The sequence below is a fragment of the Hylobates moloch genome, unplaced genomic scaffold (genome assembly GCF_009828535.3).
Source record: "Hylobates moloch isolate HMO894 unplaced genomic scaffold, HMol_V3 SCAFFOLD_2, whole genome shotgun sequence".
Taxonomy (NCBI): domain Eukaryota; kingdom Metazoa; phylum Chordata; class Mammalia; order Primates; family Hylobatidae; genus Hylobates; species Hylobates moloch.
The window spans coordinates 58,381,669-58,398,301 of NW_026652277.1; the positions used below are offsets into that span (position 1 = coordinate 58,381,669).

At 35.4% G+C, this 16,633-nt stretch overlaps 1 protein-coding gene across 4 annotated transcripts in view; it reads right to left on the minus strand.

Moving 5' to 3' along the window:
- The window catches only part of MTHFD2L (methylenetetrahydrofolate dehydrogenase (NADP+ dependent) 2 like), a 185,480-nt gene that overhangs the window by 62,868 nt on the left and 105,979 nt on the right, over window positions 1–16,633 (minus strand). For all 4 annotated transcript variants that reach the window (XM_032150209.2, XM_058433931.1, XM_058433925.1 and 1 more), the window contains one exon: window positions 12,369–12,461. In XM_032150209.2, coding sequence (XP_032006100.1) covers window positions 12,369–12,461 — 93 coding nt within the window. The remainder of the gene's footprint in view (window positions 1–12,368; window positions 12,462–16,633) is intronic.

A 16,633-nucleotide genomic window follows, 5' to 3' on the forward strand; every position in this document is an offset into this window, starting at 1 on the left:
AGTGAGTGATAATATTCATGGAACATATCCAAAAAGGCACATAAAACTTAAAGTATGATTTTTAATCATCTACTGACACATTAGGAAAATACATGTGCATTACGCACCACTCTCTATTAGATATGTGAAGCCTATCCTGTTTTTCATGCAGAGATAATCATTTACTGGCATGACTGAGCTAGAGAGAGAAAGCTTTCAATCCATACTAGCAATGTAGACCCTGGCGTGTCATAAGTTGCCTTGACCTGAGCCCCAGGGCAGTTGAATGGATACCACAAGTGTGAAGGAATAAAGGACAAGGTGAGACCATAGAGAATACGCTGGATGGCTAGAAAAAACTACTGAGCACATCCATAGCATGTAGAACTTTCGTTTTCAGGTCCTAGTTTTTAAAGAATAAGAGTGAATAAGTCAATGATGTTTCAAGCAAAATTTAGGCAACCTGGTTTAGAAATCAAATAATCAAGCCATAAGGAATTGAGAAAACAATTTATTTGTGTTTTAGAAAGCATTAACATAATCAAATAATGGACATGGGAAATCCAGAGTTACTAAAACCAGGCTGTTGGTCACAGAAAAAAAGTGCTGTGAAGATACAATAGGCTGTGAGCAATAAAACTGTCAAAATCAGGTCAAGTTGGTAACCTGGACAAGTCAGATAATGGAAATTAACTGAGCATTAGATGGTCACAATAAATCCACTATGCAAAGACTACAAATGCAAGCAAAAACAAAAAATTCGGCCTGCTGGAAACATTTCTTAAAGAAGTTTACATTACATTAAAGAAGCTTAAATTTAATCTTTTACATGTAAAAAATTAAACATTTATGAAGTGAAGTCCATCATTTTATTTTTAGGACACAATTTTATCTCCACTATATGGCACATTTTGGTTTATCAAATACATTCTCTCATGTTACTCAAACAATGCTTTCAAGCTGATAAAGTTGGGGTTACAAAAGAACAACAGGTATGAAACAACAAAGCTTCATAAAAATACCAGTTTTTTCTTATACAATCAATTGAAGTAGATGCTGGAATAAGAATAGGCTATCTTTCATTGGCACTAGGTATACAGAAGCAAGAAGGCAATGTTATAGAAGTAACCATATCAACCAACACACTTCAAATATGTCTGAAATAGAAATTCAGTCCATGCACTATAAACAGACTTATTCTAGATGGTTTTATCCATGCCTTCGTGTCCAATACCCCTGATATTAATGACTTCCAAAATTATCACTCCAGAACACAGCTCTTTCCCAAACCCCACACCCACATATCTCAACCCTCTCCTGGACTTTTCCACCTGAATATAACACCTAGTGTCATCAACTCAACACATTCACATTGAATTAATTATCTCCTCCCACTCATACATCTTTACTTCTCTCAAACCTTGCTTCTTTTCTATATACCCTTCCTTGTTAATGGCAACACCATATACTTAGTCTCTAAAGCCAGTAAGTCTTTCAAGTCAACTTCCTGTTTTTCCTTCTCACTTTCATCTACTCCTGTATTAGTGTAGAACCACATCAATGCTACTTCCAGTTTTATCCCTGCACAGGGGCTATCCAAGTGATCTTTCTAAAATTCAAATATGATGTTATTCCAGTGCTTCTAATTATTTAAAGGTTGCCTATAACCTGCAGGATAAAATTAAAATTTCTTAATTTATTATGATGTCTGATTTTTCCTAAACGTTATGCTTCATCTTTCACAACTCACAGACAGGCACTTGTCATTTTGAAAGAGTAAATATTTTCTTTGCTATATGCATAGCATTTTATAGCTCTAAGTTGCCAGAAGTCTCATTGCCTTTTATTCTGCCTAGTGAATTTCTGTTCATTCTCTGGGATGAAACCCAACTCTTTCATTTACTCTTCAGAGTCAGAGGAAAAGAGCTATTACTTCCTCTCCAATGATGCTCTCTCTCTGTCTCTGTTTTTATTTTTCAATCTATCTGTGTCTCTTACACACACAAACACACACACACACACACACACTGTCTCCTTTTCTAAACAGATAGACATGTACATATATATACACACATGTATCTAATATTGCACTAGCAAGCTGTATTACACTAATTTGTTTGTACATCTTTCTCCTCTACTAGTGTCTGGACTTCTCAAGAGCTGAACCAAGTTTATATATATATTTTTTTCTATTGCCTGCTGTATGGCTTAATATGTACCAGTGGCCAAATTAGTATTTGCTGGATGGATGAATGAATGAGTCTCGAAGAAAATATGTATAAACTTAAACATTACAGAACTGTTCATAATAGCAATAAATTGGAAATAGCATACATATTCATCAACAGAAAATGGATACTCAGCAATTGAGTATTATAGAAATAGTGCTACATCTATTAGCATGGGCAAACTTTCAAGTCATAGTATTAGTCAAAACAAAGCAAGTTATAGAAATATAAAACAGGTAGATTGAAAATATACATAATATTCACACCAGTCAAATTTAGGTATTGATAGCATAAGTGTTAACATTTTAATTAACATTATTCTTATACACTTTTGGGTATATTTAAGTATTTCCTAACATAAACCTTTTAAAGGCCTGGACATAAAAATATAACAAAGTGATAATATCAAAGGCTACAGACATAACTTGAAAGGAAGAACCTCACTTCTTCCCAAGCCCATGATATACATGTATGGACCCAAGTAGAATTAAGTTTAAATGATGTACCATTTGACCATCTAAAGTATATTTCCAAGGAAGTCTGTGACTCTCCACAGTGAAGAAAGATCTTTGATCTAAATTGTTCTTTACTGAAGCTTTTTTGGATATTGCTATCAATGCTTGTTTTACTCATGAAAAATCAGAAGTAGTACATATATATGTGTTGAGAGAAGAGCCTCAAAAGAAAAAAAATCAACCTCAGCTAACCATGTACTAATAGCATAGATTGAAAACACTTACAGATGAAAAGATTAAACCCCCCTTTTCAAAAGTCCCTGTAATTAGAACAAGTTGAGGAGAAAAATGCAAGGGTCTCAGTCAAATGAAGAAAAAAAAATTAAACTTTGTGATGGTTCTGAGGTGATCAATCTTGGGAAAATGTTTTTGCTTATTTGAGGCTAATGAGCAAGAAAACATATAAACGTCTGCACATGTTTTTGTACAGTCTATATTACCAAAGTATCCGAAAGTTAAAGACAAAGGCTTTTCATAATAGACAATAAATTTTCATATATTTTCATTTAAAACATGTTGTAATTTTAGTGATAGGCTCACCACACAATAGGATAATGAAGGGAAGGGAAACTACATTCACTTAGTGGCCATTATGTGCTAAGCATGTAATTCTCATGACAGTTTATAAACACTAGTATTACTACCTCCATTTTGCGACAGGTGAAAATAAAGCCCAGAGAGTTAGATGAGATTTTTAAAGTTAAAATTGAATTTAAAACCAAACTCTCCTTACTTTAAAGACCATGTTTCTTTTGATACTACACCCTACTTCATATTTGAGTCCCTTTCCCCACACACCAGGCTTCTATCTTCTCTTGTGGAAAGATAAGGATCTAAAGCTTCATAGTATACTGATTGGTAATGATAACAGGCCTAGAGAATGGGTTACAAACGAGACACAGCTATCTCCCCTCTCTATTAAAACTTTACATAAATGTACAGGTAAGGTATGAAATATGCTTTACTATTAAACACATGTGTAAGCCTCTATTATATGCCAAGCTTAAATGTTCATTTGTTTTTAGAATATAAGTAATAATTACTAAGAAAATAAACTTAAGACCAATATGATAAATATTACAGGTTACTTGTGCAAATAATCTAAGATGTTTACAGCTGTTTGCTGCATTATTCATAACAGTAAAACTCAGGGAACTATCTAAATGTCCAACAGTCAAGAACTGAATAAATAAATTTTAGTATATCCATAGTGCTCAATACTATAGAGTCATTAGAAGTCTGTTTTGGAAGAAAGCATTTTATAAAGAAACAGGTACACAGTGTAGAGCTGCTAAATACAAATAGTATATACAAGGCAAAAGAATTGTTTAAATATTTAGATCTATGTATAAATATAAAACAGTACAAGGTCAAACATCAAACTGTTTACCTTATTTCACTTTGGTTGGGATTAAGGTTCTTTCCCTCCCTCTCTATTGTCCAAGTTTTCTAAGTTTTTGCAGTAAGGATGTATTACTGACACCAAGAAAAATATCAGTAATCAGGCTGCCCTCTCAGGTATTGACAAAGTTCACTGCAGACCAGGGAAGCTTTGCTTACTTAGTAACTTAGGCTTTGGGCATGGGTTGAGAGGGCCAGAATAGCCTGAGGTGGGAAGATGAGGTAGAAAGAGAGAGAGAGGGAGACTGGGATGGTGGATAAAGGCCTGAGAGAAAAAAATCCCTTTCATCTAAGTGCCTCGACCTTCCCTATCTCCCCTCTCAAAGTCAGGTTGTTCCAAAGGAGGGAGAGGCAATAAGGAATTCATCCAGGGAACAACAGAATACACATCTATGAACAAGCGCTGATGTCATCCTGAGAAGTCATACATCTTAAGTATAAAAATAAAGTTTCCATAAAGTTGGTCCCTCATGTGTAAATCACTTCTTAGATTAATTTATTTATGCTTATAATAACTACTCTACTCTGATACTATATTAGTATCAAAAGCAACCATGAAGTATATTCTTTTAGTTATTCTAAGGTGTAGCTTAATAATCAACTGATTTATCATTTCTAAATTGTTTAAATATTCACATGCAATGTCTAACATAGAACACATTAACACATAACACTTATTGAATATCTGCAATATACTGGGCACTGTGCTATGCTCTTTACATGGATTGGCTAGCTTGATTACACTATGCAAAAGGTTTTTTTTTTTTTTGAGAAGCATTAAATATTATTTATTTGGTATTACACATAAACCACACTAAAATGCCTTTCAATAAGTAAAAGGCATCATTTTAGATATGGGAAATTCTACTTAGATCAGCATAGTTAAGATAGAAAATATAAAGTAGACATTGCTATGAAAGGTTACTTTTATTATTATCATTTAAATCACATCAATGAACAGATTGAGATTCAGAGATGAGACCGAGCTCACAATCAGCAAGTCTCAGAGCTGGAATTTAAATCCTGGAATTCCTACTTTAGAAAGGCCTGTGAATTTTCACTACTCTGTACCATGGAAATAATGGCAACTTGTAGGAAGGAGGGAAGGAACTCTTTTTTTTTTTTTTTTCCTTTTTATTTATTAATTTATTTATTATTATTATTTTTTTTAATTATACTTTAGGTTTTAGGGTACATGTGCACAATGTGCAGGTTTGTTACATATGTATCCATGTGCCATGTTGATTTCCTGCACCCATTAACTCGTCATTTAGCATTAGGTATATCTCCTAATGCTGTCCCCGCCTCCCCCCGCCACCCCACAACAGTCTCCGGAATGTGATGTTCCCCTTCCTGTGTCCATGAGTTCTCATTGTTCAATTCCCACCTATGAGTGAGAACATGCGGTGTTTGGTTTTTTGTCCTTGCGATAGTTTACTGAGAATGATGTTTTCCAGTTTCATCCATGTCCCTACAAAGGACACGAACTCATCATTTTTTAAGGCTGCATAGTATTCCATGGTGTATATGTGCCACATTTTCTTAATCCAGTCTATTGTTGTTGGACATTTGGGTTGGTTCCAAGTCTTTGCTATTGTGAATAGTGCCGCAATAAACATACGTGTGCATGTGTCTTTATAGCACCATGATTTATACTCCTTTGGGTATATACCCAATAATGGCAATACCATTCAGGCCATAGGCGTGGGCAAGGACTTCATGTCTAAAACACCAAAAGCCATGGCAACAAAAGCCAAAATTGACAAATGGGATCTCATTAAACTAAAGAGCTTCTGCACAGCAAAAGAAACTACCATCAGAGTGAACAGGCAACCTACAGAATGGGAGAAAATTTTTGCAACCTACTCATCTGACAAAGGGCTAATATCCAGAATCTACAATGAACTCAAACAAATTTACAAGAAAAAAACAAACAACCCCATCAAAAAGTGGGCAAAGGACATGAACAGACACTTCTCAAAAGAAGACATTTATGCAGCCAAAAAACACATGAAGAAATGCTCATCATCACTGGCCATCAGAGAAATGCAAATCAAAACCACAGTGAGATACCATCTCACACCAGTTAGAATGGCCATCATTAAAAAATCAGGAAACAACAGGTGCTGGAGAGAATGTGGAGAAATAGGAACACTTTTACATTGTTGGTGGGACTGTAAACTAGTTCAACCATTGTGGAAGTCAGTGTGGCGATTCCTCAGGGATCTAGAACTAGAAATACCATTTGACCCAGCCATCCCATTATTGGGAGGGAAGGAACTCTTAAGTGGAGTAGCAGAGGTTAGCAAAAGAAGACAAGCTGGACAGTAACAAATAAGAAATGAGATATGGAAAGGACTATAGTATGAGTGAAGCCATGAAATGTGCTGGCATCACTCAGGAAGCACTCAGGGCTGTAAGTGAGCAAGTTGTACTCCCGGGTTGCATGAGCTGTGGGGATGGTGGAGCTATTTCCTTGCCCCACCCCTTGGAACATCTCAATGTCCTGGTCTCCTGAAAATTATGAACCCTGTTTCAAGGAGGAGGAAATACACCCGGGGGAAAACCCTATTGAGCCCTAGGATAATGTTGGATGGGAGTGTTTCTAAGACTTGATAATATGATTGCAGAAGTGGTGAAAGGAAATTAGTTGGTCACTTTGTACTTTATGACAAGTAACTATGAATATTCTGAATTACTAAATTGCTCATTTATCCTGTTTTATATCATGGTATCTGTCATTAAAAGTGTTGCAATAGACACTCTAAAGTTACAACTGTGAAGGTTCATTTGTCACGCTGGAAGGGATGGCTTAGTGGCCAAAAATGCCAGCTTTCACCACCGCGACACTGCATCCAGAGCTTGACATGCAAGTGGCATTGACTCAGCAGCTCATTTCCTGAATATAGTTTCAGAGTTTACTCAGATGGGTGGAGGGTATTGTGGACAATGTCCAAAAAAACTTGCCTATCCTGCCGAATAATGAAGATTCCTAGAATTTTACAGACTTAGGATAGCCTACAGTTTCCTTAAAGCAGATACGAGAAAGCCCAATGATCTCCAACATGATCTTAGAATTGATACTGGCTAGCTTTCCCTTCTTTATCAGTAGCTTGTGCAAAGCTGATTTAGCCTTTCCCTAAACTGCTCCTCCCCTTTCAATCATCCAATACTCTTACTGTGCTTTAGATGTCAGTAATAGTCTCCTTACTCTTTCTTCACCTTTCCCATAATTTCTTTTTTTCTTTTTTCTTTTTTTCTGAGACAGAGTCTTGCTCTGTTGCCCAGGCTGGAGTGCAGTGGTGTGATCTCGGCTCACTGCAACCTCCGCCTCCTGGGTTCAAGTGATTCTCCTGCCTCAGCCTCCTGAGTAGCTGGGATTACAGGCACCCACCACCACACCTAATTTTTGTATTTTTAGTAGAGACAGGGTTTCACCATGCTGGACAGGCTGGTCTGGAACTCCTGACCACAGGTGATCCACCCACTTGAGCCTCCCAAAGTGCTAGGATTACAGGTGTAAGCCACTGCACCCAGCCACCTTTCCCATCATTTCTTAATCTTAACATTTACACCTAAATCACTGCATTCATACACTTAATGATATGAACTACTCTTTCATGAATAAATATTTCACTTTTTATTGCTTTAGCAACTACTTTATGATGACAAAGTGGAATAATTTGGTAGTTCCCAAAAATAATGCTACACTTTGTAAATTCAACAACTAGAATAATTCCATCTTAAAAAAATTAGATTATATTGGCTAAATATGTATCAATTTGAAAAAGTCCTTATTTTAGTTATAATCTCAAAATCAACACAGCTCACATTTACTGGGCAACCACTATGTGTTAGATATTGTTCTAAGCACTTACCTAGCAAGCTTAAAAAAAAAAAAAATACCACGCCTTCACCTGCTGTAGTCTAATGAAGATAACTATAAACAGGTACTATGTGCTATAACCATGGTACATTAAAGTACTCTAGAAACTTGTTAACTCTCTCTGTGAACGCAGAGATTTGGCTTTGGGTAGGGACTTGAAGCTACTTACTTCTAATTGCATAGTGTGACAGGGTCTGATTCTGCAGATCTAAGCTTCTAACTGAGTCTAATTCTCAATTTTGGGTGGCAATTTTAAAAAGGTGAGTGATATATAAGCCAGTAGGTGTAGTACTATGAGAAACTGGAGGGATGACATTAATATTAACATAAGCTAATATTCATGTCTCAGGATCTTCACACAAGATTTCCTCTTTTACTTTTTTCAAGCTCGTGTCAAGATTTCGCCACCACATTCTTCACTCTCATCTCTCAGACACTATCATTCTTTCTGATATATATCACACAATCCTCCTCCTCTACTCTGAGTTCTCCTAGATCAGATTGTTTCCATATATGCTGACATTCTCATTATGTCAGTGATCTAGCCCTCCCCGTTCTGGCTACCTCTGCTTTTAGATCACTATTTCCTTTTTACATACCCACTGCTATTTGTATTTGTTTATTTCCCACACACAATGCATGATATGGTCATTCTGGTAATACTTTATTCCTATTGTCTGGTTATATGGGATTTCTTTTTTATATTCACTCACATTTTTTCTATAATTTATAAATGCCTACATGTTTTATCCCTAACTTCCTCAGGTAATTATTAATTAACTGGAAATGTAGCAATCTTTAGTTATTTCTTATAAATTCTCAATTTTCTTCCCCTGAATTTCCCATTGGCTAAATATTTATTTCTTCAAGAAGACTGCAGAACTATATACAAATCTGTCTTCTACATTCAACATACTTCTGTATTTAGTAAGAGACATTAAAGGTGAAACAAAAAAGCAAGGAACAGGACTTGTTCCCACTGTCTTTGTTTAAAATGTCTTCTAACTAGGATTAGGATGGTGTATGGCCAACTTGGCTACATCTGAAGTAGCTGCTCACCTGACTGGCGCCCTCTGGTGGTAAGAAAATACCCTCAGCGGGATGCTTGTGGGACAGCCTCAACACCCACCACACCTAAGGCTTCAGTACCTCCTGGCTCCTGTCTTGTTTGTTTTATATAGGCTTGAGTCTTCCTTGTCCTTCTCTTCCTTTATTTTCCTTTTCTTTTTCTTTTCCTGTCTTCTTTTTAAATATCTGTAATCAAGTCTGATTTAGGCCTTTACAAAGAAAGCTAGAGAGGATAAACTCAAGGAAGACAACAGTGTTGGCATTATGGCATAAGCTTTGACTTAGTTACAAGAGAATATCAGTGTTTCTGGCAAGTGGATTGTGACCACCCATGTGCCATTTGTCATAATAATAAAACAAACCATGAGTAGGAAGGCATACTGAGAGATTTTCCTCCACTAGAATAAAATATTCATTCAATATAATATTTGATGTTATCTAAGGACAATTGTCAAATATTCTGTACAAGCTGTTAACATTAGTCAAATAATACCTTTTATGGATAATGTGAACTTCATTTGCCTAAGGTTAGAAATGGACAAAGATGAGCATTCAAATTCCTCTTTACTCAACAAATTCTGTATCTTGTGTGTGAACAGAAGTGTCTCTAAAAAGAAATCAGTATAATACTTATCTACATGAAGGTATCAGTGGCTGAAGCAGTATTTCACTTAATGTTGATCTGTGGTCTGAAAAAGTTTACCAACTCTCTAAACATGCCTGACTTCTGTCAACGCAGTTCAAAAATTTGCATTTGATATCACCCAAATGTAATTTTTCAGAAAAACAGGAAATGTGGTTATGTTTATCTGTACCAACTTATTGATTTTTTTTTCTGGGAAAAAGAACATTTCTATTTTTACTCTATGAGGAGCCAACTACTGTTCCTGCAGTCACATATATATTCTGGGTTCCAGAAAAGGGCCTATAGAAGAATCAGATATTTTATTAAATTTGATTGAAACTATGTGTTCAAATACAAAACAAATTAGAGCAAAATCTAGATCCATTAAATGAGATTGCAATATCCCCCTCTCTATTTCTACTTTTACACCTCTAGAGTCAGTTCTTGACACAACTGCAGACATAAGGTCTGATATGTTTTTAAAGGTGTGATCAGTCCTTTAAAACCTAAGTCAGACCACGTTGATCTGCTGTCAGCCATTCTTGGCTTATATCAAAATCCTAACCATGGCCGACAATGTCCTTCATGAGCTAACCCTGGCTACCTTCCCAACAACATTTCCTACTAGTATCCTCATAATTTATTAATATTTAATTAAAAGCAGAGTAATATAATAAGCCGTCAAAGACCTGTGTTCTGGAATACATCAAGCATGCTCCTGCCTAAGGACTTTGGTGTCTGCTGTTCCCTCTGCTCGGAATGCTCTTCCCCCAGGAATGGTTCTTGATTTGTGCCTTTACTTCATACAGATCTGCTTCCGTCGGTATCTCCATGGGAAGCAGAATCCACCCCATATAGTAATGAAATAATTTTTACAGCGATATATTCAGGCTAAGATAAAAACAAAAGCTGTTGCAGCTCTTAGAGATTAGAAACTGGAGGAAGCTTGTACCATTCCTAGGTCTGTAGGGGTGAGGAAATGGTGTTACTGCAGCCCAGTGAGAGCCTTAGCTGTCAGGGAAAGGATGCTGAGCAAAAGCTATCGATGCAGGAGAAAGGAGAAAGACAGTAGAAATGGAAGAGAGTAGAGAAGAAACACCATGACTTAACGTTTCTCTTCTTCTCCTTCAGATATCCTGCTAGTGCCAAACCTTGCTGGGAGCCAGTGTCAGAGGAACATAGGTGAGGCCATCTTCATTAGTCAGCCTCTCAGGGCCAGACCAGGCAGGGAAGGGCAGACATTGGGGCTGGTGGACAAATGAAGAATGGCCAGGACAAGAACTCTACTCAAAAGGTCACCTCCCAAGAAAGATCTTCACCAATCAATCAATCAATCTAAAACAGTATCCCCAAAACACTATTCCTTCATCCAACTTCATTATAGCACTTATCATTATCTGACATTATATTTTACTGTTTATTTGCTCTCTCTCCCACTAAGATGTAAGTTCTACGAGGGCTGACATTTCATCATTTGTATCCATTGCTGTATTCCTAAAATTTAAAATAGATACTGCTGCATAGGAAGGGTCCAATATTTATTGAATGAATGAATAAATTTAGTACTGTCTTTGTTATTCAAAAGTACACGTTTAATTAAAATGAGAGTATATGATAAACTCTCAAATATCTGTAAGTGAATTATCCATACACAAGCCCCATATTCCAGCCTTTTCTATGTTCTAAAATATCTTTCTTGTCAACTTACCCTGTAGGAAAACACAAATAAATTTAAATAAATTTAATCTTATGAAATATAAGTATACATATACATATATTCCATAAAGCTTTCTTTTATATATTTAGCTATGTTGTTTAATTTATTGAAATATTTTGATAATGTTGAAAGGGGATGATTTTTTTGTCAACCAAAATGGGGCAAAATCCAATAAACATTGACAAATAATGCTCTATGAAATCCCACTTATGTTTTCATCTATTTTGCTAATCACTGTAGTGATAAGGAACTTACTATCTCAAGAACTGGTGACTTTGAGGCAGCTTTTATTATTATAAAAGTTTGGGCTTGGGTTTTTTTCTTTATGTTAAAAAAAGAAAGTTGTTGTATCTCTTTAGGTCATGCTTTCTTTCTTCCAGACCAAACATCCTCAGTTCATCAGACCAAATTTCATATGTCATCACTTTTGGAAAGATTCTTATCCTAGATACTCTCCTTCGGACATGGTCTCATCCATCAACTTTTCCCCTAAAGTCTAGACTTCAGAACATAATTCTTCAGCCTGGCTGTGTTTAGGGCAGCATAGTGACTATCTTTTCCCCTCACCTGAACATTCTATGTTCCATGATACGACTTGAAAGTACAAGTTTTATTGTTCTCCATAGCTACAATGTATTATTTACCTGCACCAACCTTTTTCTGTAAATGCTGTTAAACCATGTTTGTCAAAGCAATTAGCAAAGTGCACATTGTTCTTGTGCTTAATCTGTCATCCCAAAAGCTGCTTGGGTTTTCCACAATGAAGTAACAAATGCTAACATAGGCACAATGGACTGATATAATGATTGCCAAGAGACAGAATCCAATCAACAGAAGTTAGTCATACATACAGCTAATTCTCTCAAAAAGCTTTCAAACATGTCAGCATTTAGGGCAGGAAGTATTCTGCTGATGACATTCCAAAAAATAACAGTCACTAAGAACTTACCTGCAGCAACTATGATAATATCTGCCAGCTGCGTATGAATCTTCAATTGTTCTTTGGGGGTATATCTGTGAGCTATTGTCACAGTTGCATCACCTGGAATACAGAAGAATTTCTATCAGTGATTACTGAACTTTTAAAAATTTTACAAATGCTCTAAATCTAGAAGAGTTTCACCTATTTCCTAAGAGTAGAAAGGCTACTTTGACATGACTAAATCACTTTGAACACAAAAGCTAGACAAGAAAACCAAGAGGAACCAAAATATTGTACCCTTCAATTAACTGAAAGGAAAATCAAATGAGACCAAATTAGGGTAAGTGCCGATCATCATAGGAGAGCTGTAAGTAGAGTCCCTGAAACACAGAATTTGAAAATTCTGTGTTGACTGGTTAATACATTAGTATACGGGACACTCATTGTCTTCATAATGACAGGCAAACAAATACTAAAAGCAACAAGATAAGTGAACAAAAAATGGGACAATATATTGTGGGAGCACAACTGAGAGATTAATTCTGTCTTGAGAAGGTGTCTAGGAAGGATTCCTAAAGGAGGAAATACATTTTTTAGGTCTTAATGCATAAGCAGAAGTATTCTAATCAGGTAAGGAAGAAAAAGGCATTCCAAGCTAAAAGAATAGCAGGAAAAAACTAACCAACTTTGAAAGTGGGTATTTAGAAAATAGCAAAATTTTTTTGTCATAGGTTATGGTACATCACAGGAAGTTTTTATATGAAAACCTTAAGGGAGTGATGAATGAACAAGAGAGGCAAGAGATTCCAATATTTAAAGTGTGAGCCATGAAAGGAGAGTGAGGGAAAGTTGGTGATAAAGTGCAGTCTGGTAAGAATATGGCTAAGACTGCATCTTGTCTTCTCCTGGAAGATGTGCAAATGCTACACAGTTAACCAAAACAACAAAAGTTACATGATCACCATTTTTAGAAAAACTGGAAGACCTAATTTCTACAGACTCCAAAAACATGTTAAGAGTTACCAAAAGCAGCAATCAGTAGATACCATACAGGGAGAAAGGCAGCAAAGAAATGCGGAGAATGACAACATGGCCGGCAGCGGCAGATCTCTGAGAATTGACTGCAAAAATACACTTCTATGAAAAGTTTATCCCAAAGTGCAAAAAAATATAGCTTTCCTAATTGGGGCAGTGAGAACAGAAATAAAGGCAGAAAAGCCTTCCGGGACCCAGTATAGTTTAGAGTGGGTGGGAACACACTTACATGGAGGGGCTATTTTAGAAGAAAGCAATCTGACTCTGTGAAAGTAATAAAGGAGTCAGAAAGCTGCACAGGACCTCCTCTAACCCCCAGCAGAAGTGTCCTGTAAACAGTAGATCTAAAAACATCCAACTCATTCAATGATGAGTAATAAAAATGGATGTGACACAGTATCAATAAAAGGATATTATGCAAGGGCAAACCCAGGGGAATTTGGGGAGTGATGAAGCTGTTCTGATTCTAGTGGTGTTAGACTAATTAATTTAATAGATGACTACATGCATTTGTCTAAATTAATGAAACTGCACACCAAGAGTAAATTTTACCATATGCAAATTTTTAAAAATTCAATAGAAAGATATATTTAAAAAGTGTCAGAACCAAGACAAAAGGCAAAACAAAGGCAAAAAAAAATTAAGAACTTACCAATGTTTAATGTACCAATAAACTCAATAAAAAATGTCTTGGAAAAGTTGAACATTATGACCAAATATTATATAAAAATAGTTATTTTTATTTGTTTTTAACTTTTAAGTTCAAGGGTACATGTGCAGGTTTGCTGTATAGGCAAGCTCAAGTCACGAGGGTTTATTGTACAGATTATTTCATCACTTAAGTATGAAGCCTAGTACCCATTAATTAGTTTTCCTAATTCCCTCCCTCCTCCCAACCTCCACCCACCGGTAAGCCTCAGTGTCTGTTGTTCCCCTCTCTGTGTCCATTTGCCCTGATCATTTAGCTCCTACTTATAAGTGACAGTATGCAGTATTTGGATTTCTGTTCCTGTATTAATTTGCTAAAGATAATGGCCTCCAGCTCCATCCATGTTCCTGTAAAGGATGTGATCTCATTCTTTTTTATGGCTGCATAGTATTCCATGGTGTGTGTATGTGCGTGTGTTTGTATGTAGTGTGTGTGTATATACACACACACACACACCACATTTTCTTTAGTCTACCGTTAATGGGCATTTAGGTTGATTTCATGTCTTTGTGACTGTGAATAGTGCTGCAATGAACGTGTGCATGTGTCTATGATAGAACAATTTATATTCCTTTGGGTGTATACCCAGTAATGGGATTGCTGGGTTGAACGGTAGCTCTGTTTTTAGGTCTCTGAGGAATTACCCTGCTGTTTTCCACAATGGTTGAACTAATTTACACTCCCATCAATGGTGTATAAACATTCTTTTTCCTCTGCAACCTCGCCATAATCTGTTATTTTTTGACTTTTTAATAATAGTCATTCTGACTGGTGTGAGATGATGGTATCTCATTGTGTATCTACAAATGATTCATGTAAAAAAATGAGAGTAAAGGACTTTATAGCCAGTCAAATCTGCCTCCAAGATTAAAAGTTGCAAACAATTTTGAAAATGCAAGAATTCAGGAAATATTGTTCCCATACGTCTTTCCTAAGGAACATGCTAAAAGACATAGTTTACTTAATCAAAGTATGTCTGAGGAAACTAGCAAAAGGACTGCGGAAAGTTTTGATTATAATTATAGGACCAAGACTTCAAAAAAGTGTGAGGATTGGGGTGACAAACTGCTATAGCTTGAATGTTTGTCCTCTTCCAAACTCATGTTGAAATGGAATTGCAATTGTAACAATATTAAGAGGTGGAACCTTTAAGAGGTGATTAGGACACCAGTCCTCTGCCCTCATGAATGGATTCATGCTGTTATTGCAGGAGTGGGTTCCTTCTAAATGAACAAGTTCAGCCCACTTCTGTCTTGCTCTTGCCCTTTCTTTCCATTCTGCCTTCCATCATGAGATGATGCAGTAAGAAGGCCCGCACCAGAATGCTGGCACCTTGATCTTGGACTTTCAACCTCTGTAACTGTTCAGAAATAAATTTCTATTCTTTATAAATTACCCAGTCTGTGATATTCTGCTATAGCAGAACAAAACAGACTAAAACACAGACAAATGTAAATGGTCTTTGCTTTTACTATGCAGAAATAATGCAACTACCAAAATTAGAATGAGAAAGGGCAAAGATGAGAAAGTTTGTTGACTGCCTAATATGTAATAATAGGAATCAACAAATGTTTAAAAGCTGACCAACCAGATAATCAAAGTGTAAGAATATTTAAAAGTATAAAGTAAAAAATAAAAAAATATATATTTTTTCAAATAATTTTTACTGGCAAATAGCAGGTTGGAGACAAAAGAAATGGAATGAGGGGAGAAAATAAAATCATTTTATCATTTATTTATTTTACTAGAGTATCAGTAGCCACCCTATAAATAGAGAATTAAGAGTACTATATAATGTTGTAATTATTAAGGTAACGAAAACCTTCTTAAATATTTTTTTAATGCACAAAGAAAAAAACTGTAAAAAATAAAAACAATAAACAGAATAGAAAATGATAGTTTTACCATATATATTTATCATAAAAACAAATATAAATTTCCCTAAGTCATTTATTTAAATGAACAATATTTTCAAATTGACTTACAAAGCAAAATCTAATTATATGTTTGCTAATTCTATACAATATATATTATACACATAAACAAAGTTATTCGGAATTCAGAAATGTTGAAAGCAAACATGTAGCAGGAAAATGCCAAAAAATAATGCTTTCTGTCAAACAAAAATTCAGCACTAAATAAAACAAAGAGGCACACATTATAAAGTAAAAGAGTGATTCAAATAAAGATAGAAAAATAATAAATACATATGAAAAAGAAATAGAATTCCTTTAAGCAGAAATTACAGGAGATATATATAGAAACAAAATATATTGTATTTGTTTAATTTATTTTTGAATAACTTTCTCAGTTCATGACAGATCAAGGATACAGAAAATGTCAATAACTTAACTAATATTATATATATGACTATATAAAACTCAGAAAACAAATAATACATTTTCTTCTCATGTGCAAATGGTATAAACTTGGTTACAAAGAAAATTTTAATACCAAAAAGTAAATAATTAGACTATAATTTTATTTGATTACAACTCAATAAAATTATAATTATTGAAAAAATCGGGAAAAAAAAGATCCTTCATAA